Source organism: Paralichthys olivaceus, chromosome 10 (assembly GCF_024713975.1).
Source record: "Paralichthys olivaceus isolate ysfri-2021 chromosome 10, ASM2471397v2, whole genome shotgun sequence".
In the NCBI taxonomy this organism is placed as follows: domain Eukaryota; kingdom Metazoa; phylum Chordata; class Actinopteri; order Pleuronectiformes; family Paralichthyidae; genus Paralichthys; species Paralichthys olivaceus.
This window is the reverse complement of record NC_091102.1, coordinates 17,706,010-17,731,880: the sequence shown is the minus strand read 5'-3', so window position 1 is coordinate 17,731,880 and position 25,871 is coordinate 17,706,010. Positions and strand designations below refer to the sequence as shown.

The following is a 25,871-nucleotide window of genomic DNA, read 5'->3' as shown; positions in this document are numbered from 1 at the left end:
TGGATGTGCCACAGAGACACCATCTGCTGAGACATAAGCAACATTTATTCTTTATATTTTTACTCAGTTCGATCTAAAAAGATTTTAAAGAGTAGATATTTACGTTACAGTGATACTGAAACATTTATTTAAGGGTTCAACGTGAAGTAAGAGCTCATTAAATCCATCCAACCATTCGTTCATTAGTGGCTCCGTGGTCACTTTGTTGTGTAAGATTTACACACACCTCCACAAGTTCTGCTCATTCCTACAGCGTCTTCCTCAAGGACTTTTTGCAAACAACCTGCAGACATTCATGTTATGCATTAATTGAATTTTTACTTCGGTACATTTTGTGAATAGACTGCGGATTTCGAAGTCTCTGTGTAAGTGGTGTGATGTTTCTGACACAAACTCTCAGTTGACCCATCACACAAAAGTGGACCATGATAATTCGAATGGGAACCACCGTGACGTCACCCATTGGTTTGTGTTTTGTCTGGCGCCTTCTTGGACTGTACCAGCTGTGAATCCCACGGTACCCAAACAGTGCTTTATCGTGTATTTGACTCTAGATGTAGCCATCATTTACTAAATGAACATCATGGTGTATCGAAGAAGACTTGAAATTCAAAAATGTTATGCATATTCTAGTAACCCCAAAAAACTAAAATTATGAACTTGTAAATGTACAAAACATGGCAACTTTAAGTTTCCCTGCACCTGTTAGGAAGGGACAAATTATAAATTGTATGTGAACTTCTAGAACATCACAAACTGAAAACTCCTTTGCAGGAAATTTCACCATGTACCAATTTCTTTTCAAGGGCAACAGAACATTAGTGTGAAAGTGAGGTAAGTTTAAGTGGCTGACAAATGTACTTTTGCGAGAGAAATTTAAGGGAGACGATGAAAAACCTGAGAGGAAGGAAAAGAGGAGCAGAGGATATTAATCATTAGATCCATAAAGAGAACCCAGAATGAGTCAGTGTGAAGTTTGTTTGATTGTTGTGTGTTTGTGTGTTTGTGTATCAACACTCACAGGAAATAGAGGCGTTGTGCTTTGATGGATCAGCACAAAAGAGGAAGTAGAAGTGTGGCGTTTGCTTGTTTTTTTGAAGACAGTGTTGTTGTCCTTGTCATGTGTTTGTTTCTGTGTTCAGATGCCCCAGTTAAAACTCAAAGCTTTGTTCCTCAAACTAATACGAGTCCACGCCCGTCTCTAAACAACACTCGTGCACACACATTTTACATATGCAAATGTGCTTCCTTACACAGTTATTCAGGGAGTTACTTCAGTGACTAAAGGACACGGAGATGGTGCAGAAATTTCCCACTGACGCACAAAGGCAAGTTTTCCTTTGGACTATTATACTGAACATACTTGTCCCAGCATGGTTATCATGGTAAAACATATATCCAGTGTCAGGCTACCTTCATTTGGAAAAGTGTCTCATAAAATTGTAATGCGATTACTTACTCTTTATTACTGTTGCATAACTTCCCTCCAGAGACCTCTCCATAAATCTGACATGGATAAGCGACAGCGTTTCCTCTGCACAACGTGACACAACTTTATTCCTTGCTGTGCAGCTGCTGCAAACTGCTGGATGAAAATTAGCTCATGCTGTTTAATAGTCTTTTGGTATTTTCACTATTATCCTCAGTGTGGTACAAACCCATGATATGGAGTGTGTCAAAACTTTTCAAAGCGTCTGGCTCCTGCCACACTTTAATACATACAAGCTAAATCTGTTTCTTGATAGATATTAAGACGTTTAATTCATCACATCCTAATTGTATTGAAAAAGTTCCTTATGGTTATCTCTCCTGTCAGCTCTGTAAGGAATGTTATAGAATGAAGATGTGAAGAAAGTGAAGTCAAAAGAAAAAGTAAAAGGTAATGGTAAAGGATAATATTTTACAGTGGGCTCATTCATTATTACTGTTCACCATTACCATTATTTTCTACCACAGATGTACCCATGATTCTTTAATGATCTTACATGAGTCAACACAAGCTGACACGTCAAATTGAATTCAGTGAAAATCATAATTTGATATTTTGTTTCCTGTCACCTCTGCAGTCAGCTACAGACTGTAGATAAAGATGGACGACATGACAGCTCCGCTAAAGTGAAGCCAAAGAGTCTTTATCGCCACCTGGTTGCTGGATGCAGTAAAGGTCCTAAACCCGCAAGTACATGTTGACTACACTTTTGAATTCAGTTTTCTTTCCTTTAAGGTATTTGTCATGTCCATTCAAGTGTTCAAGTTAATGACATCTTTGATATCATAGGAACGTGGTGAAACGTCTGGATTCACAGCTGTGCAGTGACTGTGCAGACTCTGGCTCCACCTGAAGAAACCAGTGCAGTGACCATATTCAGGATATTTTGACTTCATTTTTGTACAATGGAAGGAAGCGGAGATGCATCTTCCATCTTTATATACAGTCTGTGCTGTCAGCTCTAAAATATTTTTTAAAAATGCCATAAAATACAAATATGATAACAACTGTGGGTCAATTGACGTAAATATGATGTGTGAAAATTAAATGGCAGTGAATTCATATCTATACATTTATACACAACTTTCTACAGTTGTACTATATAAAATATACAGTTTTTAAGTGTACTACATTTGTATATATGTATGGCATGCTATACTCACATTCTTTTTGTATACCATATCTTCCTATATGCACACATTATATCTCAATATCTCCTTACACTCATGTACAAACACAGTTTTTACTTGCTCATGCAATCATCCTAAGTTTACTGCACTTTACTCTGAAACGTTTATATACAAACTACTTCTGCAGTGAAAGGTGTATATTATGTACATATTCCGCATTATAGTATTATATTTTTTTTTTATTCAATTGCCTTTTTATATTTTTATTCCCTTGTCATTCTGACTTGTCTGCTTCTGTAACAACTGAATTTCCCGGTGTATGGGTCGATTAAAGCTCTATCTTATCTTTTCTTACATTGTTGAGTTATTGGTGAAATGGAAGTAAGTTGGATGGATGCAAGTTCTGCATGGTAGAACGTAGCCCTAGAAAAAAAGAAGATTGTCCTTTAACACCTACAACACCTGTGATTATCTTCGAGTGTAACAAACAGCAGTAAATGTACTGAAGATTTACATGGGTGACAAAAGTGCAATTTCGGATGTCCCTGATGTCACATGAGTTTAATGTGTTGTGAAGCGTGTTTTATCAATGGGCCGAGTCGGCTGTCAGTTGCAGTAAAACATCGACAAATGGACAAGTTTGTGTTGGAGGCAGACACTATCATCTACATGAAGTGTGACGTGGTAGCTGTGAGGAGGAACAAGGAACAGTGAAATTGTCAGAAGTGAGTAATCTTTTTAATTTAGTCAGTGTGTGTGTAATGGTGAAGAACACACTGAGAAGGCAGAGTCAGTGACATGAATAAAAATGATTTTCTTATTAGAAAATAAAGCCAGTGTAAGTACTCCTTACTACAACATAATGATTAATACTTCCATGACATTCAAAGTTATTACTGTTACACACACACACACACACACACAAATGAGGCCATTAACTATCCTGATCTTTTACCAAGATTCTGGTAGCATGGGCGACCTGCGAGGCTTTAATTCCAACCCTGTGGTTTGCTGCATGTCCTCCTTCATTCTCTCTCCCCATTTTATTCTTGCAAAATGCAAAAAAAAGAATTTTAACTAAGAAAAAAACACGAGATTATAAAAGTAACACGTACTGTTTATGTTCCTTGTCCCTGCAGGAATCATCATTAAAGTAAAGATATGAACATTGTACAAAGTAAGTTCAAGTGCTACTCACTTTTCCTCTTGTGGATTCGTTTGTGGTTCAGAGTGAAACGCCTCAACCTCTATAAGATGGACGAGCATAAACTTTGTGCTGACATCTCTGGTCCCCAGTGGGTGAATCCTAATGACGTTTAATGATCCACTGACTTTCTATCATCTGGTCAAAATGATAATTTGTCCAATATTTGGTTCATGAACAAAAACCTGTAAAAGCAATGGCACTTTTGTTTGTGAGCCTCAGCTGTTCTGTGATTTTAGTGCTAATTCACTCATTTTAGCAAACAAACCATTGTAACCTGTAGAATACCAGCATGTTAACATCGGTCTTTAAAGTTTAAAACTGAGATTTCCACAACGTCTTCCAAAGTGCAGATTTTGAAAAACTCTGGATTCTGTGTATCTGCACATGTTAAACAGTGTTTGGGATGATGTCACAGTTTACTTCATGCCTGCCCACTGTGTTATGAGCATGCACCACTAAATATCATTTGGACCACAGCGTTCCTCTTTGGTATCTGACAGGATGTTGACATAGACTTTATGCCACCTTCTATCCCATCATGCCTGTTTGAACGTTTGTTTTTGTGTTCTCATCTGGACGGAGATATTTTGTAAAACAAAGGTCGGGGTTATTATTGGATTGAGGGAAAAATATCTGCAGTAGTGAGACTTTAGTGTTGTTTTCTTCTTGATCTTTCTTGAAAAATTCTTTTTTCGTTAGCTTTGCAAATGAACACAACTCTTGTCAGATCTGTGGTTCACTTATTTAATAATAATACCAATCAACCCATTCTATTCAATCCAGTACAAAAAACATAACTTTACACTTTCACAATTGACATAATCGTCCAACTTCGGACATATTTCCCACGAGATGCATTTCAGATGATCCAAAGTCGTGTTTTTTTTCCTTGATGGGACTGGATTGTGTGTGGATGTATACAAATGTGGGTTTTTTTGAGATCTTCAAAACATCAAATTAGCAATGGTTCACAAAATCCTCTTGACTCTTGGAGCACGCCCCTACCCACATGCACATGTCATCCACCTATTCAGGTCAGAGAGGGGATCTGAGGCGAGCCAGGCAGCTTTGTGAATAATGCCGATTCTCCACGGGAAAACTAATGAGTGGTGGACATGCCCACTGGCCACAGGGGACACAATCCATTCCTTCACACTGGCCGTCTGTCGAGCTCTGTGTTGTGTCTCCCTGGCTGAGTGTGCGTGGAGCTCTTCGCTCAATGCTTTGCCATATGGTCACTGTGTCAGAGCCCTCCAGGATTGTTTTGTAGAGTCACCCAGTGGCCCTGACTTACTGTGGCCAAACGAGGCCCACTCATACTGGGCCAAAGCGGAGAGACACTGGGAGAGGGGGAGGGTGGGAATGGAATGGCTGAAAGAAAATGAAATTTGAACATTGAAAGAGACAAGGAACGGGAGCTATAAAATAATCTATTATGCTGAATTTGCAAAAGGAAAGAGAGGGAGGTAACGGAGATGTCTAAGTGCCAACCGAAGAGATGGAGATGCTGTCACATGAAGAGAAGAAACAGATTGAGGAAGACAAGAGAAAGAAGATGAACAGAAAAGATGTGAAAGAAAGGAGGAAATTATGTGAGCAAAAAAGTAAAAGAGGGAAACGAAGTGAGAGAATGTGAAGAGGCCAGGTGCAGCGGCAGAGCAGATGGAGAGAAGGAAAAGAGGGAGGGAGAGGAAGAGTGATGGTGGGGGGGAGAACAGAGAGAGTGGAGAAGTTAATGTCTCGACTGTTGTGTGATGGGGCGTGTCTGTTCCAACGCCAGGGACGCTTTTCTACACACTCATTTAAAGACCCGTTTGGCTTTTTTCTCTTTTTGCTTTTCCCAGCTTCCTCTTTCATCACTCGCTCTCTCTCAGTTTCTTGTTTTTTTGTTTTGCTGATTCAGTTCACACTGATGTGACTGCACATCTCAAAAAAACACTTAACTCTTTAGCTTTTCAACAAAAATAGATATCATCTCTCTGGGAAAAACAATCAAGCCACATTAGTATAGTTATTAAATACATTATTAAATAGAATGGCAGCCATATTCGTTTTTTATTCCATTTATATTTTTTATATTTAAAATTAGTATAAGTACTGCTTGTTACTTATTATAACTTTACTGATGTTTGACTACCCTCCTGCTGCTGTAACACTGCAAATGTCCCCACTGTGGGACTAATAATGAATTATCTTGTCAGTAGAGTATTTTATGAAATACTACATAAATACTTATGAAATGTTTAAAATCACTTTAGGACCAGATTTTTGAGAGGATCTGCAGCAAATTACACACACTCATAAATATCAGTCACCTAAATATGCCAGATTTTTTTCATCAAGGTCTATGAATTAATCTTGAGAAATGTTTCAGTATGCCAAATCTCACAATTTGAAAATTAGCTGGATCCTCCCCCTGATCCAGATCGGCATGATAATTTGAATTCATTGGGTCATGTCCCCATAGACTGTATATGGTCCCACCTCTGGATACAATTTCCTTGAAATATTTTAAGTAGTTTCCTGTTTACGAACAAAGGAACACAGATGAAAACACAACCTTCTTGGCAAAATGTAAAAATAAATGAGAATTCTTTTCAGGAGTTGAAGTGTTTCTTGATCAGATAATGAAATCCTCCTAATGGCTTCTCAGGATTGGATGGACCCAAAATCAAGATCACTGTTCGACTCCATTTTATCTCCTACTGCAACAAATAGAAAAATAAAACACTATCGAACTCAGTGGGCAAAGTTCCTGTGCAAGATTTTTATTTGATGACATTTTTAAAAGAGATATTCAAAAGGTACAGGCATGGTGTGCAAAGATCGAAACTCTCAACAAGAAAGAGAATGAACATATTTCTAGGATTTAAGCCTGTGTTTATGTGTGTTTGATGTTTTAATCTTTCCATTATCTCCTTGTCGACCCCCCCCCCCCCACACACACTCTTGCTCACACACTCTCACAATCACATTTCTGTCTGACACTGAAGTCGTGGAGTCGTTTGCCGTTGCTGAGCTCAGGGTGAAAATAGCACGAACAATCTTTCTTCTTCTCTGTCACAGGGTCAGTGGAGCAGCGCGGGCATAAACATAATAATCCCTTTGAGTGCTGCTGGGGGACAGGACGCCCATATATGGAAGCGAGGAGAAAGGGAGGCGTGGCGGACCCTCCAGGCCCGCGATGGAGAACTTGACATGGCGGAACGGCTGAATTATATTGGAAAGCCTGAGAACACTCAAGCATCCAGACTGTTGGAGTGGAGTCACTGTCTGTCTGTCTGGAGGCTGACTACACACACACACACACACACACACACACAATCTGCTTGTCTATCTCCTTTCCCTCTTTCCGTTTCCCCCTCTCCACGCCTCTGTCCTTCATGCCTTTTCTCTTGAAAACACTTACTTCTTGTAACCCATCTGTCATCCACGGCAACTTTTACCTCCTTTATTCTTTCTTTAAATGTGATTTTTCTTTTCTCCCTCTGCTCCACCCACACTCCACCTCTGTGGCTCACACCTGTTAGCTCTCTGCGACGTCCAGTTTTTTTTTTTTTTATCAGTATTGGCTAAACATCTAATGATCAGGTTTCTCCTGCAGTGACTGTTACACCTCCCTCACTGTGTGTAAAATACAGTTTTAAGTGTCTCATGTCCAACAGGCGATCCAAAAGTCCACATTTAAAAAATAAATAAATAAATAATGCAGCAACGTCTCATTGTGCTCTGCTGTAGAGCAAGTAATTGCACCCGAAAGAGCAAGAAGTCCCAATATAAACTGTAGAGAATTAAATATTTGACACAAATGTCCACCTTGATTGTAGTGTGTGCAGTGAAAATGTCAGAGACAGAGATCTCGCTACCAAACTCTTGTGGCTGTACTTTGAGTTAGTGGAGAATTTCTTATAGGCGAATTGCCCCTTTAGGCTCCACAGGCTCATTTACCTGCAAATCTCTTTCAGCTTGTAGAAGATTTAGCCTCTTGTGGGTTTTAACAGTTTGTGTCTGTCCAGCTGCAACAGTCAGGAGGAACCAGCAACACCTGGATTTTCCATTTTGGAAGTTTTACTCTTCTTCTTTTGCTCTGTTCTGTAAACATGACTTCTATCACAGGTGAGTTTGTGCTGGAAGAGTGATCCCTCCTGCGTTGTGTGATTTCAGGATATAAAAATAAAACTGACTTGGCAAGAGATTTATGAAATACTGAAGAATGAACCCGTGTTTCAATACTTACCATAAGTCCACTTATTCCGTTTATGTGCTATTTCAGACCCAGGCAGTTCATACAATGTACAAATGCAAGAGTTTTCATTTCTCAAAGGCAAAAAAATCCCTTCATACATCTTCAATGTCTGACGGTAAAACTGATTCTCAAATGAAAATATGAGCTCAATTTAGCCACTATCTATTTCTGAATCTTTTTCACAGCCAAGTGAAAAAGATTCAGATTTAAGCCAAAAATGATCATGGACTTGATGTTGCCCCTCAACAGTGGATTACAATTACGTTCTACTGAATCAAATGTTTATTATAAGAAGTTAATTTAATCAGATTCTCTAAATGTTTTAACAATAAATTCACTTTAACTTGCTACTTGAATAATTAGTAACATCCCTCCATCCATTATCAACAGCTGACAGTGGGTGCACCTTGGACAGGTCGCCAGCCAAATATGGAGACACAACCTTTCACAACGACTTTTGCAGTTGACAGTTGGTTTACTTCTCTATCCTCTAGATATCTTGATCTATTTGAGGTGCAGGTGCTTGAAAGAAAAAGAAAAAAACTCACCTGTACCGTAATACCCCAAAAAGACAGGCAATCGACCGGCTTGACTGGGTTTTGTTGTGACTGTGTTTCCCTTGAGCTAATGCTCTTGTGTGAGACGTCTCACATCATGAGTGCTAATGCTAACAGAGAATTATTTTCTGTTTCTGTAAGATTACATTTGATCATTTGGAGTCGCTCCATCTTTCTTTTCACACCGTCTCTACATCAGTCACTCCTCACGCTCCTCTGTCCTGAAAGATTTTAAATGTTTAATCAGCGACTGCGGTCAGTCATCAATCACACTGACACAGATGATTACTGAGGGAACACACACACACACACACACACACACACACACACACACACACACACACACACACGTCAGTCATTACTAAACACCTAATGGACACACAGCTAGCCATTGCCCTTTAAGCCCTATGTCTATCATATACACACACACACATTATCCTGTGACTCAATCATTCAACCTCATTAGCCCTATTTCACTTCATTCATCTTTCTTTGCCTATGTCTCTTCCTCCTTCCTTCAATTCTTTGTGCTTCCATCTCTTCTTTACAAAATCTCTTGCCAAATACAACTTTTCTGGTTCCCTCACTCAGTCTCTCTGTATGTCTTTCTCTATCTGCCATATTTCAGTCTTCATTTCTGTCCATCTGCATCTCTGTCTCCCTCCGTCTCTCCTCCCACCACACACGCAGGGCGTCGTCCTCCGCCGTAAATCTTGTTTCCCGTCCGTTGAGGCTGATGCTGCCTGCAGCTCTATGCAGAGTGATAGATGATACAATATTGAGCCACTGTAAAGTTGCGACTGAGATCTAGGGTTCTCATAAAAAAAGGGGCCTTCGTAGCCTGTAGGGAGAGAAAGACAGAAGTGTGTGAGAGCAAAAGGGAAGGAGTGGAAATGAGGAAGAGACGAGAAATACAGAATTTATTTAGAGCTGGAGGAAGAGGAAAATCAAGGAAAAGAAAATAGGTAAAAAAGAAATAAATGAACTCTACTACAATATAAAAACAATATTACTTAAGCATATACAGTCTGTGGTTTTCGACATAAGGGTAGAAAAGCAGTAAGAAAACATAAGAAAAAAATCTATTTATATGAATTCACGGGTACAGAGGAGGATGAAAGTCTTTTCTGAAAGGATGAGAAATTTAAATGATTGCAGTATTTTTAACATCAAAATCAACCTAAATGAAACCTAGTAAGCAACAAGGATTTGTCTGATTGTGAAGGCCTGCATGACATCACCTTACTTCTGCTCAAGAACATTAAATGGACCACACAAAGAAAGAATACCTAGTGATTTGTCTCAGTGGCAGAAGTGAAGTCAGAAAACCCTCTCAAGATTTACAATGAAAGTGTAATAATCAGTGACTAAGAAAAATGGTGTAGCCATAATTACAATCTTTCAATAAAATAAACACAACCTTTTAAATTATTGTTATTTTCCCTCTGTGTTGACTTTATGCTTTAGGCTAACGCACCCCATGCCTTCGTCTTATTTGAGTCATCACTTGCTTATTTATGATCATTACTGTGTTCACCTCTCATGTTTATCTTAGTTTAAATGAGTTGGTTGTGACACTGCTCATATTTGGGGTCGAATCAAGAAAATCAAAAGAAGGTTCATTGTGTGTAAGATGCTCTGTGGACTCTTTCAGTGTCACATGTTCTGAAGAATAAGAATAATAAGACCCAGGTCATCAAAAACAAATGTTTCCAATCTGACAATTTTCATCATGGACATAGAGTCTAAAGAAAAAGAGAGTGAGGCACAGCTTGTAAACTACAACCATGACAGTGAGAGCTGAGGGACATGGTACTCTATTTATGTCCTCCCAACACACACACACACACACACACACACACACACACAGAGCCACCTGTGGTTCTTGTTTAGGGATAATCACACACACACACACACACACACACACACAGACAATCACTTTCATCCAAATTTGTGTGTGTGTGTGTGTGTGTGTGTGTGTGTGTGCGCCTCAGGTGGTACATGTGTTGGATGTATTCACTCTAATTGAAGTCAGGTGCAACATAATCAGCCAACATCTCTCCTGGTCCACTGCTGCATGTTTGGACTACAGCCTCCATATTGTAATTACACTGTGTGTGTATTTGTGTTTTTATAATGTATCAATATTATTTCTTTAAAACAGAGGTGGGGAATCTTTTTCCTATCAAGGGCCTTTTAAGCTTTTATAGCATCCGGGGCCATAGTAAAGTATTGAACACATATATCACACTAAGTTCTCTCTCCAGCTGCGTTGACTGGAACTGCATCTGTTTGATGAGGCGTCTGATGTCAGATAGTGATGATTCTTTTTCAGACTCTGAAACAAATCTCCAGCTTTCAAAAGACTGTAACTCATCTCACACACTCTATCTGTTGGGTACACTGCCCACTTGCTGTTCCGTAATGTTTGCTTTCAGATGACATGCATAAATAATAGTACAGCAGAATGATCAGCCTGTTTCGCTGTACGTATTTAATGATGAGCATAAATTTGCCTTTTGTCGACCATTTACTTTATTTTCTTTTGTCACAAACAATCTTAATGCTGTTGTGAGGCATTAGGTCCCCCCCCACACACACACATACTTTAAAATAAGTCTACCCAGGTGAGCAATGGATAGAGAATCTTTTAAGCTGTTTAGATAGCATGGAATCATTTACGTGTGCACTTAGATCTGTTATTAGCTGTTTCTTTTTTGTTGAGTAAGTCTATAACTTAAAAGATTATCTTAAGGGTAGAGCACACAAGCTTCCGCAGGACGTCAGGCACAAGGAAGCGGCAGCACAGGGGGCCTAATGACTGCTGAGATTGGTAAAATGTGTTGGCTGTGTGAACAGAGGAGCAGCAGGGGAGGCAGAGGAACACTGTGTCGACTTCCAGCTGTGTGTGTCTTTTCACACAATGGCCGTACACTGGAGAGAGAAAACAAGCTACTGCTGTTTTCTATAAAAGTCTTATGTCATGAGATCAGGAGGACTTATTGAGTCTGTTTGTCTACTGTGATATGCACTGTTATACTCTCATCGACCTGCCTGCATCACTGGTTATTAGTGAACAGTGGATAGCTCAGCAACAAGCTTGGAGATTGTACATTGAAGACATATCTGCTTCCTTGTTGGTTTCACTGATGATTGATTAAGTCCATATATGTGGAAGATAACTTTACTGTTTTGTTATTGCTGCAATTATCTCAAAATTAGAATCAAGAATTAATTAGAATGAATGTGTTTTAAATGAAATTATGGAATAAAAGACCCACAAAAATCAAGTCACGTAAGATCTTACACAACATTTTAAAGCTGTATTCATTGAGCAGACAGTTGAATATTTAGACTGCACACCCAGCGGACACTGAATATCATGGCAGCTGTGGCTTAGGAAGTAGACAAGAGCAGTTGACCCCTGGCTCCTCTGGTCCCTGTGACAAGTGTCCTTGGGCGAGACGCTGAACCCCAAGTTGTGCTGTTGGGTCTGCCAGCAGTGTGTGAATGTTGTAGTGTAAAGCACTTTGAGTAATGGTTTGTTCAAATCATCGCCACTTGGGTTGAAATAGTTGATTTTCAGGAAAATATTTGCATCATCATTTGGTCAAAGCTCCTGCCACTGACCCGAGATAGCAGGTCATCAAACTGGCCTCCGGTCAACCTCAGTCAGGCATTCATCCAGATGCAGCTCCCGACTGTGAAATTCATCCAGCTGCATGCACCTCCAGGTGTTCTTTTGGATCCACATACGACCGCGGTGGCTTCTCTGGCATTTTCACAACAGGTACAACACAGCAATAGTAGTAACTCAGCCAGTAGTAGTCCTCTCCTCTTTTTAGGAAGGGAATAGGCAAACCGTGGAAAAGTACTTCATAAAAACAGTTGATCTACCATATAATTCATGAGTCATGTGATGAATCCAAAAGTCAGCTCTGCTTTTGCCTCCACCAACTCCTGACATAAATTATTTTAACTTTTTAAAAATGCAAAATGTTCCACCATGTTCACCAACTACACGCTAACTGCTGCAGTGTACTGCAGGTAGTGAGCAGTGGGTTTATCAAAGCACTCTCACTGCAAACATCTGCCCAGAGAAGGCGAGGCACAAAGTACGGGGGCCAGATTGGTTGGGAGCCACTGTTTAAATCAGATGGAGCTTTTATTTACAGCTGCACAGTGGGCCTCCTCAGGTCTGAACAGTTGCTGCTCAAAATCACCAGCTGCCACTCACAGCTACATGCTGAGAGGAGATTAAAGCAGAACACAGGAAAACACACACATAAAAACACACTTGAAGGCACACAGAATGTACTGTGTGTCTGACAAACACACACACGCACACACCACGCTGTGTAAAAGGTGTTCGGGGTCTGGTAACCTTCTCTTAACTCAGCAGGAAATGGATGACCTTCCCCTTGTATGCCTCTCTTGCTCCATTTTGGCAGATTGAATGCTTCAGACCAGCATTGTGCAGCGTACAACCTGCAGAGAGGGGATCGTATTATAAATATGTCAGGGACTTTGAGGATGTAGTCAGGTAGGTGCACACTGTAGAATCTGTCAAAGCATGATTTACAATGTGTTGATGCATCTTGTCATTTGTCTTTCTGTCCCTGAATGTTAGTCGCCATCAACATCAAGAAGTGGAAACAATCATTGAGATCTTTCACTTTAAGAACGCCACACATTAAAATGACTCCAAAATGGTATCATCAGCAAAATGATCAAAACAATTGATACTAAGCAGTCGTTAGTGTACGATTTTGACACTGAAAACACTTATGGAGGCCAATGAACGGGTTGTCCACAAACCATTATGTTGTGTATGAATGATTTTTGATGAAAAAAGTGCAGCACAATGTGTGTGTGAATGGGAGAATGGCACAACTGTACTTTAAAGCACTATTAGTGGTAATTAAGACTAAAAAAGTCTGCATTCTTTTTCTGTTAAATAAAAGTTTTCAAATAGGTGCATACCAGCAACCATAACATGTTGTTCAGTTACATATAGAATATTTTGCACTTCTGTCCAAGTTTCTACATTTCCCCCCTGTTAATAAGGTTTCATTGGTAATTTTTCTTTTAAGAAGATGATGTTGCACTGATGATGATTTGATTGATTGATTTATACTTATTATATTATACTTATTAAACACACAAAAGGTACACAGAGTACAACAAGTACAACTAAAACACACCTTCTCTTTACTACTTGTTAAAATGAACACGTAGATACACATGTATGCAGTTGTAGAGGGAGTCATCTGTCACTCTCCATCAGCTGATGAATAATACACCAGTCTGTCACCAGTCCAATAAGCACACACTGCCCCGAGCCGCTGGTAGATGCACAACATGGAGAAACACACACACACAAACAAAAAATACCCCCAGATACACACAAGAAAGCTACATATATAACTGCAAATAACACACACACACACACACACACACACACACGCACACACACACACACACACACACACACACACACACACACACACACACACACTTGCACACTCCAAAGTGTGATTGATGTATTGGAGCTCTGTTCATATGTGAAGCCATGGGGACATTATTAGAAAATTAATGATTGTGGACTTTCATCCCTTGGAGAGGTAAAGAGGGCACACACACACAAACTGGAAAAGCAAGGCATTATTAGAAACCTCATGATGAAGGAACTGACTTGCATCATTACTTATTTTTTCCTTTGGTTTCATTATGAGACATTTTTCAATACAAAATATCACAGAGGGCCAGAAGGTTGTTTGTTATTCTGGAGAATGTGTAATGGTGCAACAAAGAGAACAAAGACGACCATCACAGCAAATTGTGGTCGTCAGGTGGGGACAGTAATTCCAAGACCATCGAGCGTCTATGCAGATTGACCACGCTGTGTTTTACAGTTCATCAGGAACAAGTTTTAAAATGTTTCTTGTTGCCTTAAATTGATCATCATACAGGCTGGAAGAACTATGGCTGACCTGACTCAGTCCCCTGAAGTCTACTTCAATGAACACAAGCATTCATTTATACTTACATTTATCCATTTATCCATTATCTATACCTCTTATCCTGCTGAGGCTCATATAAGGAGCTGGAGTCAATCTCAGCTGACATTAGGTGGGAGACGGGGGACATCTTGGTCAGGTCACCAGCATATTAAAGGGCCAACATACAGAAATAAACAACCATTCATACTCACTTTTAACTTAACCACAATCTGCATGTCTTTGGACCAAGCTAACCAACGCACCAACATGTCAACCCTTTACTCCAAACAGTCATTAATAACATCATATTATCAACTAACAGGTGAACCGCTCTTTATGCAGCAGCCACCGTGCAGCTTTATGGATCTGATGACTGAGCTGGACTGTACGTCCTGTGGGTAAATTATTTTTCGGTTTCAGAAAGAAAGCTTTAACCAGCATCACCACAGTCCAATCAAACAGCCACTTCCAAACAGACATGCTTCAATTAGCATTGCATTTAATTTGTCTCTCATTCAGGTGAGGCCGTTGGTTTTTAAGGAAGTACGTTTCATTCTGGCCCAAAACACACAGTCGATACTGTCGGCCAATTTGGCGAAAAAAGGCTAAGTATGTATGATGAACAGCAAGACGAACAAGAAGAAGGGAGAGGCTGCTCTTTGGTCAGATCAGGTTCGATCCAACACACATTGACAGGTGTGGGTTCTTCTGCAGCATAGTGAGGTTGTCTGTGGTGGTGAGGACAGGGAGTACAACACATAAGCACTTTTACTGGTGCCAGCAAGAACCCCTTGCAACACACACAAACACACACGCGCACACACATACACACACATAGTCTGTGCCACCTACATAGATGAAAGCATTGGCTCTGTGGCAGATGACTCTGTGGTTCCCTTTGGGGCCCTGTTGAGGACTATTGTTGCTATTTATGGGATAAGGAGTCATCAGGAGGAATGCCAGTGTGTACTGTACAGTAAGTTGTGTGTGTGTGTTTGTGTGTTTGTGTGTGTGTGTGTGTGCGTGCGTTGCAAGTGTTTCCACATCTGAAGAGAGTATGTGTATGTGATGTGTACTTGTGCATTTCTAATAAAATGTCTTACATTGAAACTGTGACTGGATCTTCATACGCACACACACACACACACACACAACTCACAATCACTGAAGGGGAAAACCACAGCCTTGGATAGTTTAAGATTCTTAATGTCAACAACCTCCTCTAAAAGCACAAGTGTTTGTGGCTGAGCAGCCATTAAAGATAAGCCAGAGGCTACTGGACAGAGAGACTGATCTCATCATAACAGAATGTGGATGAAATGTTTTACAAATGAATCATGAGGGATTAAAAGTAAAAGAATAAAGTAGCAGTCAAAGAAGTCACTAGTGATAAAATGTTTCATGAAGGGAGAGAGAGAAGAGAGGTGGTGTTTGAAAAGAGAAGCAGGGCGCAGTTGTACTGTTGAACGAAAGGAGTCATGGATGGAGGAAAGAAATAAACAAACTAAGAGAAAACAAAGAAAGGTTCCATGGCTATTGTTTCTCAGATGGTCCTCTCAGCTTTAGTGTAACTTTTAGGTTTGGCGAAATATTCAGGCACAGTTTGTAGCACCTGGCAAACAGCCAAACAAATGAAAACCCAGAAACCATAAAGCAATAAACCTTATGCTGTGATTAGATTTACAACAATCTTATTTGTACTTGTGTAGTGAGAAAAAAGCTTTTGTCTGATGAAATGTAATTTGATTTAGCAGCATGCAGCCAGTGAGTTTGAGACATTAGGAGAGCAGGGTGCTGGAAGCAACCAAAACCATGAATACTCTCTCTCCCTGATGCCCACACAAGTGGGGGAAGATTAAAAAAAAAAGAAAAACACACATAATGGATTTTATATAGTCTGTAAAAGACGAGACATTTTGCACTTATCTTACTTTATGTTTTTTATTTGTTTTGTTTTTACAAATGGGAAAATAAGATTCAGTAAGAGACTGCGTAGCATGCAAATTCAATTTGCTGCTCATTATTTTAAAAGTGCTTTCCAGGCCCGTCGTCTCTGATATTCAGATAATTAAAATATATCAATTTGATGGAATTAGCTGGAAGAGAAAGCAAAGAAATAAAAGGGGAACAGGTGCAAACAACTAATTGACCAAATTGCTATGAACAGAAATAATAATTTGGAGGGCTGGAGGTGGGAAGGAAAACATTGCAAAGAGGAAAAGAATTGTTGAAGAGGGAAAGAGGAACTTGTGCAATATGCATTAATCAATCAATCACATTTTATTTGTAAAGCCCATATTCATAAATCACAATTTGTCCCATATAGAGTTTAACAAGGTGCGACATCCTCTGTTTTCAACCCTCAACAAGAGTAAGGAGCCATTACGAAAAAAACCCTGTTAACAGGGGAAAAACAAGTGGAAACCTCAGAGAGAGCCACATGTGAGGGATCCCTCTCCCAGGATGGACAGAAGTGCAATGTGAGCTTGTTGTTTTCCTAAAACAACTGATGCTGTGTCACATGACTCCCGGTGGTAACTTAACAATAAAATGTAACAGTGCGTTGTAATAAGCTGTTTGCACAAATGACCCATTACGTTGTTTTTATTTATGGGAGAACATGATTGCAGATGTTGGAAAAGTTTAATGCTAATTTTTTTTTACTGTGATTGCTATTGGCGTGGAGACACCCATTATGCAAAGTGAATATTTGTGGATATTAGGAATAGTGGAGTGCCTCGGTGGACAGATGCTGGATCTTAAGACACCAGCCGTTTGAGTTGTCCAGTGTGAATCGTTGGCTCAGCCTCATCTCTGGGCAGATGTTTAAAATGGATGCACACATGGATTCTTACTCACACACACGCACACACATGCACACACACACACAGACAAAAAACAACCCAAGCCTGTAAAGCTGGAAGAGCTTTGTACTGCACAGATTTTGTTCACCTCACTGTCGACACTGCTGCTGGGTATTACTGCATCCAATAAATACCAGACCCACCACATTTACAAGGGGCTGCCTGTTGGTTTATGTGGGAGCAGTGTGCATTTGGTTTTGTGTATTCTAGAAGACAGAGAGGCAGGAATGGAAAAGCTATAATTGGAGGGGACGCTGAGAGAGAGGAGTGATAGAACAGCTGGATAACGATTGCAAAGCATCCACAGATATTAGGCTACTAGAACCTTATCAAAATAAAAATAAAATAAAAACATTTATAACCAATTACCGACTATCACGTGTGTGTGTGTGGATGTGTTCCTATTGTGTAAAAGTATCAAAGACAATCAGAGCAGCAATCCAAAAAACTGACATCTCCTGACTCATACTTTTTCAGTTTCAATTATTGGACCTAAAGACTGGACCTTCTTGGTTTCTTAGACTGATTGTGGACAGGTATAATATGACTAACAGCATCACATATTTTAGTTCTATCATACAGTCTGTTCCTGGACAAATTGTCGATTTGATTGGCCGAGTATATATACATAATGCCTAAGTTGTGTTTCTCATTGTACATTATGGACAAATGAGTTTGCATGGGAGGCTTTGTTTATTGTTCATAATACACACACATGTGCCTGTGTGTGTGCTTTCCAATACAAGCACAGACCATGTCAGGACCAGTGGGCCTCATGGGGTCTAAAGCCTGGTCATAATGAGGCAAAGGGTTTTGGTTATGTTGTGTTCCCATTGTGCAATAAATGGGTAAATCACGACAAAGTGTTCCTGACTGAATGAATGGAAGTCAATGTAAAGACCTAATAAGAATAGCTGCAATAACCTGTGTGTGTGTGCGTGTGTGTGTGTGTGTGTGTGTGTGTGTGTGTGTGTGTGTGTGTGTGTGTGTGTTAGAAAGAGAGCCAGTGTGACTGCGGTATGTTTTATGAACATTTTTACATGTTGATTTGAATAAATGCTTCATTTGAGTTAACACCGAGAATATGAATATGATTAAATGTAAGTGAAATGTTTAACTTTGAAAAACAACAATATCCGACATTCAAAACTAAACAAAAAACATTCAGTTGTGTTTACCTTTAATCTGTGATCAGAGTCAACATCAGAGACAACATTAGAGGCAATGTAATCAAAGTCAACCTCAGACAGTATCCACAATATCCAAACTGTGGACAATATCCACAGCCCATATTGTATCCACAGTTTGTGGATATCGTCAGTTGGATATTTTCTCAAATTGTATCGATTAAGATCAACAACCACAACATTTTACAGATCTCAAACTAGCTTACTACGCTTTCTGGTCTCTAAAAATTGAAATTCCACCGAAACCATTTTCAAGAATCGATTGGTGACACGCAAAATAATGGCCTGCATGAAACAGGTGTCTCCCAGCATAAGGAGTTCCAGCAATCCTCCTGAGGTGGCACAGAGCTTTGCAAACGCCACAAAGAGAAAGGTTGAGATGCCCAACAAGAGCAAGAGGGGTGACAACAATTCTCCTGAGGTGGCACGTAGCACTGCAAGGGCCACAGAGAGAAAGGTTGAGACGCCCAGCAAGAAGAAGAGGGGTGACGACAATGACACTGACCCTTCCCTAAGTTCCAGAGGCCAATCATCCTCCGAAGAAGAGACCGGAATCTGTTTCCTCAGTGGCCACTACAGCAGAGGTAAGTTGTGTGAGAAAGAAAATATCTGTGATTCTGTTTGCATGAAGCAAGATCCCAACAGATAACACTGTGTAGTTTGGTTTGAATTCTGGATTTTAGGGTTAAAGTTAGGATTAGTGCATTCAACTATGGTTTTGCTTTTCAATATTCCTCTGTATCCACATTCAGCAGCATCTAATTGTGATATGATCTTGTGTTTTAAAAAATGCACTCACTCAAATTAGATGAATTAAACATAATCTGTCACAGATTCAAGATTTTTTCATGTTTATCACAACTGTAAACGTGTGTATATTTGTGTGTAGCTGACTTTGATAACGAGTACCAGTTGCTTCACGAGATTGGTGATGGAGGCTACGGAACAGTCTACGCTGGTCAGAGACATTCTGATTCTCTACCGGTAAGTGGAATCGTATTCATTTTCACATCAAATATACATACAGGTCCAATCCCATTTCCCCCTTCTCCCCAACCCTTTGCCTTTGGCATAGATCTTATTTAGATAGTGTAGGTTTGTCACTTTAGCAACAGCTAGCGATAGTATTGGTTTATTTAAGATCTCAACAATGTTATTACAATGACATCACTGGAAAACCTTTTGTCGTGTCTGTTTACATCGATGACTATTGATGACGTGTTTTCACCACTACTACTGATGATCTATGGCTTCTAGAAGGGCTGTCCCACTTTGTAGGGTAAGATTTTAATAAGATAACCCTCGAAAGAAAGTGGTAGGGAGAAGGGGTCAAATGTGATTGGGCCACAGTCACCATCCATACTTTCACCATACTGTGCTGACCAAATGTACTGATATATGATTCTGTCTTACAGGTGGCAATCAAATGCATGCCAAAAGAAACTGTAAAGATTGGAACATTTGTGAGTAACTTCATCAGATTAATAATTTTATATTTTTGTTGTTTTTGTATTTCTTTTGTTGATGAGGAAATCACACATACACTGCCACAGTTGCAGAAACACTAATATTGTGTATTGTTTTCCATCAGGACATCGATGGGGAGAAACTTCAAGTCCCCTTGGAGGTGCTCTTCATGACGGCAGCGGCAGGTCCAGCAGGCTTGGCGGGCAAATCTGCAGTGATACAGTTATTAGATTGGTACGATCTGGGCGTTGAGATTTTCCTGGTCATGGAGAGACCGGCCCCCTGTGTCGACCTGTGCGACTACCTAAAGGGTAACCGTGGTCAACTGGACGAGCACAAGGCAAAGGTACTGAAGCTGGTTGAGTTGTCAGACATTTTTTAAGCTGCTGCTGTCAGGTTCAGAACTTCTGAACCTGTCATCATTTTGAAAACATTTCATTTGACTCCAACCAAAACTAGATCAAAAATCATTTTCAACATAAGTTCTTTAAACACCTATAGTTTCTTGAGCATTGATTTCTGGTGGGAAGCTCCAGGACAGTTACTACATCAAACCTGTTTGATGAAAAGCTGCTTCTTTGACAATAATCAGTGTAACTTCAGTCCCTTCTTCACCACTCTAACTCATCTGTGTCTCTGTATTTCTGTTTCAGATCATCATGAAGCAGCTGGTGGAGGCAGCCATAGAGATGCACTCCATGAATATGTTCCATCGGGACCTCAAATTGGAGAACATCCTGATCCAAACCACCTCTGATGGTCCTCGAGTGCGGATCATAGACTTTGGATGTTGCTGCTATGCACAAGATACCCCTTACCACTCTTTCTTTGGTACGGTTCTGTTGCTGCTCTTCATTCAGCTGTTGATCTTTGTATTGATGACTTTCACTGAAGTCCCCACCTCTTCCCTTATCTTTTGTTTCTTTCTGTCTATTTTGCATACAGGAACCTATTCATGTGCTCCTCCAGAGTTTTTTAAAACAAAAAGGTACGAGGCCCTCCCCACCACAGTCTGGCAATTGGGTGTGCTGCTGTTTGATTTGGTGGATGGAAGCACACGATTGGACACCTGTGACTTCATCCACAGTGGGATGAAAATCAACAATGAGCTGTCCCATGGTAAAATCAGAGTAGCTTTGTTTTTCGTATTAATAGTATGCAGTTAAAGTGTTCCTTCCATGTCGCAGTATATCAATGCAGATTCCAGACTAATCTTTCCTTTCTCTTCTGTCGTCTCTCTTCTCAGAGTGCCAGGATCTGTTGCGCATGTGTCTGGCTCTACAATCGGACAAACGTGCAACACTGGAGCAGATACGGGAGCACCCCTGGTTGTCTGTAGAATAAAAAAACTAATCTTTTGTCATAAACATAAATGTAATTATTATTTTGTGACCACACAAGTTCCCCTGAGGCCTTTTGACCTTTGACAGCTGAACACAGGAAGTTTGCAAGTAGACACGGTTTTAACAGCCAAACCTTCCATGCTAAGTGTATAGGGTGAATTGACAAGGTCCCGTCTCATAAAGTCACTGATAAAGGATCATTTAGACTCAGGAGAGTGATCACACCAACAGTTTGATTTCTTTGATCCACTGTGGGGAAAACACAGTTGAGTTTCAATTGGTTTTACAGCCTGCAGTCAAAGAGCTGATTCAAAACTCTTCTTATCTATTCAGTTCAATTCAGTTTTATTTGTATAGTGCCAAATCATTATATACATTATGTCAAGGCACTTTACATAGAAGCAAGACCTTAAAATCTCACCTATAGGCCATTTTCTCAGTCCCCTGCTCTAAAATTGCATGCCTCAAATTAACAGTGTATTTCTGCATTTCTTGGTGTCTATAAAGTAACACTTGTGGGATTTCTGTAGAGGTAAAAGCATAAGTATAGAGGTTACTGGGTCAGAATAAATGAGTGAGCACAAAATAAATAAAATAAATTCTTAAGTTACTATTTCCTATCAAATTGGGCAGATGTGATTTCACCACTTTTTTCTTGACATCTTTTTAATAAGTTAAATAAGATAAACAGGATTGCCATTGAATTCTACCATTTGAAATTTCCACATCTGTACCACTTTGACATATTGACTGTAAATAAAGATGGGCAACATTACCCATTATATTTAATCAACTGTCTCTACATAGAAAACCCTTAAAATCTAAATAAATAACTTTAAAACTGAGAAAACTTAACTTTGCAAAACATTGGTGGTGTATTCTCAACATCAGAGAGCTGATTTACTTTGTAAAACTTTGTAAAACAGTAAAACAGAGGAAGTCACTAAGAGTCAGTGAGAGTCAACATGACAGGAAGTATCAAGAGCTGGTGATGTTGATTCTAAACGGTACTCATCTATGCTTCATAACCGTAATGTCTTCACCCCTGTGTTTGTGTGTGATTTTATATGATCAGTGATTTAGGCTACTAAGCAGATAAAATCTGTGTTAGTAGGTTACACTCTCAGCAAAGGCCAACCACAAGAGACCTGCTTGAAGTGTGTGTGTGTGTGTGTGTTTGCCCATGCAGAAATGATGCCTCTGTACTAGTGTGCACACCCATCATGTATAACTGGGTGTTGTTGTGTCAAAGGAAGCGTGAGAACCGGGTCAGTCTCCTGAGGAGAGGTGTAACGGTGAGACGATGAAGCAAAGAATAAACGAGGGCAGGAGAGATGAGAAAATGAAGAAGAAAGAGGTGAAGAAATGCTGATGTTGAGAGATCACTGACTCTAAGCTAATTAGAGGGCTAGAACCAAACTTTTGCATTTTACTTTTTACTGTTGCAGCCAATTAGGACACACTGTAAAGTAGAGCAGAGGTTAAAGCAAGTAGTATCGTCTATACTGCAGTTATTTGCACCATGGAATAAAAATGACTGTGATTTCACATAAGCTGCCAACTAAACCCACTTCAGTGTATGAATTTACACACACACACACACACGCACGCACACACATGCACACACACACACAAACAATAAGCTATTTATTTCAAAATGTCTTTAAAAAACCCCATGCTTTCTGAAATCTCCCATTTGAATGCTTGAGAGAGTATCTAACCTCCTCCAATTTTAAGCAGGACATGATTTCTTCTATCCATTGTGCATGAGTGGGAGAGGAGGCATCCCTCCACCTGAGCAGGATCAGTCATCTAGCGAGCAGGGAGACAAAGGATATGCCTTTGTGAGACCAAAAAGAGCAATCAACGGGCTTGGTTCCAACCTGGTGCCTAACACCCGAGAGAGTGTATGGAAAATTTCCCTCCAATAGTTGGTGAGGCTTGAACAGGTCCAGTACATGTGGATGAGCGAAGCCCCAGCGAAACCACATTTGATACAATGTGGGCTGATATCAGGGTACATAGAGGATAGGGCCTGAAAGAGGTACAGAAATGTTGGTAGAATGGTCATTTTGACTGAATTAAAACATCAAACAAGAGATAATGACGAGGGTGACCACTGTGCTAATATTTGTTTAGTTTGATTTAATAACGTGATAAAGTTCTCTTGGAATAAATCTTTGTGCTTTCTTGTAACTGAGATGCCTAGATAGGAAAACTTATTATTCTCAATTTTAAAAGGCAAACTGGCAAAGTCTAAGGCTTGTGCCTTATTGTTGATAGGGAACAGCTCGCTTTTGTTGAGGTTTAATTTATAGCCTGAGAATTCACCAAATTGACTAAGCAGTGAAAGAGGTAATGAGGTGGTTGGATAAGAGATAAAAAGCAAAAGATCATCAGCATAGAGCGAAACTCTATGCTCCATGTTACCTCTCTATATGCCAGATATGTCCTTGCAAGTACGGAGTGCTGTAGCAAGTGGCTCATGGCCATATCAAAAAGCATGGGGCTCAAGGGACACCCCTGGCGGCTTCCGCGATGCAAGCTAAACGGTCTTGACCGCTGTGAGTTGTGAATAGAGTAATTTAATCCATGAAGTAAATTCTGGGCCAAAGCCAAATTTGTCCAACACAGCGAACAAGTACACCCACTCAATCCGGTCGAAAGCTTTCTCTGCGTCAAGAGAGACAATGCCTTCTGGGATATCTTCAGAGGAAGAGTAGATAATGTCAAGCAGTCATCTTATATTGAAATAGGATTGCTTGCCTTTAACAAAGCCAGTTTGGTCTTTGGATATGATTGTAAGGAGGGCAGTCTCCAATCTATGGGCTAGGACCTTGGCTACAATTTTAGCATCCGTGTTAATGAGGGAAATAGGCCTGTAGGAGGCACATTCAGTCGGATCTTTACCTTTCTTAGCAATAAGGGTAATACAGGCTTCAGTAAATGATGGAGGGAATGAAACTTGCCTGCAAGATTCAGAGAGGACTGAGCGTAGCAGTGGGGAAAGCAGCAGAGAGAATTTCTTAAAGAATTCTGCCGGGAAGCCATCGGGGCCCGGACACTTGCCTGACTGCATTGAAGAGATGGCTGAAGCTATTTCTGCCTGGGATATAGATTCTTCCAATCTCTTCTTTATGTCTGATGAAAGTCTAGGGATATTAAGACCACTCAGGAAGTCAGAAATTGCATTGGAATCACTCTGACAATCTGAGGTATAAAGCTGGGTGTAGAAGTCCCTGAATACTTCATTAATTTGTAGGTGGCCTTCAGTTATAAGGTCAGTTGGTAACCGGATCATAGAGATATTTTCTTTTGCTTTATGACCTTTGAGTTTATTGGCTAATAATTTGTCAGATTTGTCTGATAAAAAATGGTTTTACTCTTTAAAAGTGACTGTTCAATTGAGTAGGCGGTGAGCAGATCGAATTTGGTCTAAGTTCCAACCGTTTTTTATATAAATCTGGACAGTTAGTCTGGGCTTATTGTTTGTCAATCTCTCTGATTTGGTGGGCAAGGTCTGATTGCTTTTGGTGGGATTTATGCTTCACTTGAGCGGTGTAGGCTATAATCTGCCCCCGAAGGTAGGCCTTAAGAACATCCCACACAATTGGTAAGAAAAAAGGCTATTTCCTCCTGCATGAATTTGACAAAGTTATCATCCGACAGCAAAGTTGAATTGAATCACCACTGTCTGTTCCTCTGAGGGAGGCCAGGGAAAGACATGGTCAGGACAACAGGGGTGTGATCAGAGATGACAATACTCTGATAGGCACACAAGTGAACCAGTGGAATAAGATTGTTATCGATAAAGAAATAATCGATCCTTGAGTAAGTGTGAAAAAAAAAGAGTATTCTCTGTCATAAGGATGCAAAGAACGCCATATATCACAATCACCATAGTTGGAGAGAAAATCTTGAATAGAACGGGCTGACCTACACGCCGGGCTGGGGTTAGTAGAAGATCGGTCCAAAACCGGGTCCAACCAACAATTAAAATCACATCCAAAGATAAGAGAGTATGTATTAAGATCTGGAAGCAATGAAAACAGTCATTCAAAAAAAAACATAAATGTTTAGGAATACTACAAGCGTGTTATATAGTTTACCTGAGACAATCACATACCGACCAAACCTGTCAGAGATCACATTATGTTGCACAAAGGGAATATCTTGACTGATGAGAATTGAAACTCCCCGGGCTTTGGTTTGAAAAGAGGAGAGAAATCCCTGCCCCAACCATCGTGACAACAGACAGACATTATCTGAGCTGCGAATATGGGTTTCTTGAAGGAAAACTATTTCTGTTTTCAGCTGTGCACCTCCTAAAGAAAATATGTAGACCTAATCTAGAAGGTTTTTACGAAACAAAACAGAAA

The 25,871-nt window shown here is 40.0% G+C and overlaps 1 protein-coding gene across 1 annotated transcript; it reads left to right on the top strand.

The window, feature by feature from the left end:
• Positions 1-18,699: 18,699 nt before the first annotated feature.
• Positions 18,700-21,522, top strand: LOC109631121 (serine/threonine-protein kinase pim-2-like). The gene is made up of 7 exons (XM_020089719.2): positions 18,700-19,266; positions 19,572-19,666; positions 20,098-20,145; positions 20,274-20,495; positions 20,803-20,980; positions 21,095-21,268; positions 21,396-21,522. The coding sequence occupies exons 1-7, from the start codon at positions 18,963-18,965 to the stop codon at positions 21,491-21,493; spliced, it is 1,119 nt and encodes a 372-aa protein (XP_019945278.2). The 5' UTR covers positions 18,700-18,962; the 3' UTR covers positions 21,494-21,522.
• The last annotated feature ends 4,349 nt before the right edge of the window (positions 21,523-25,871 follow it).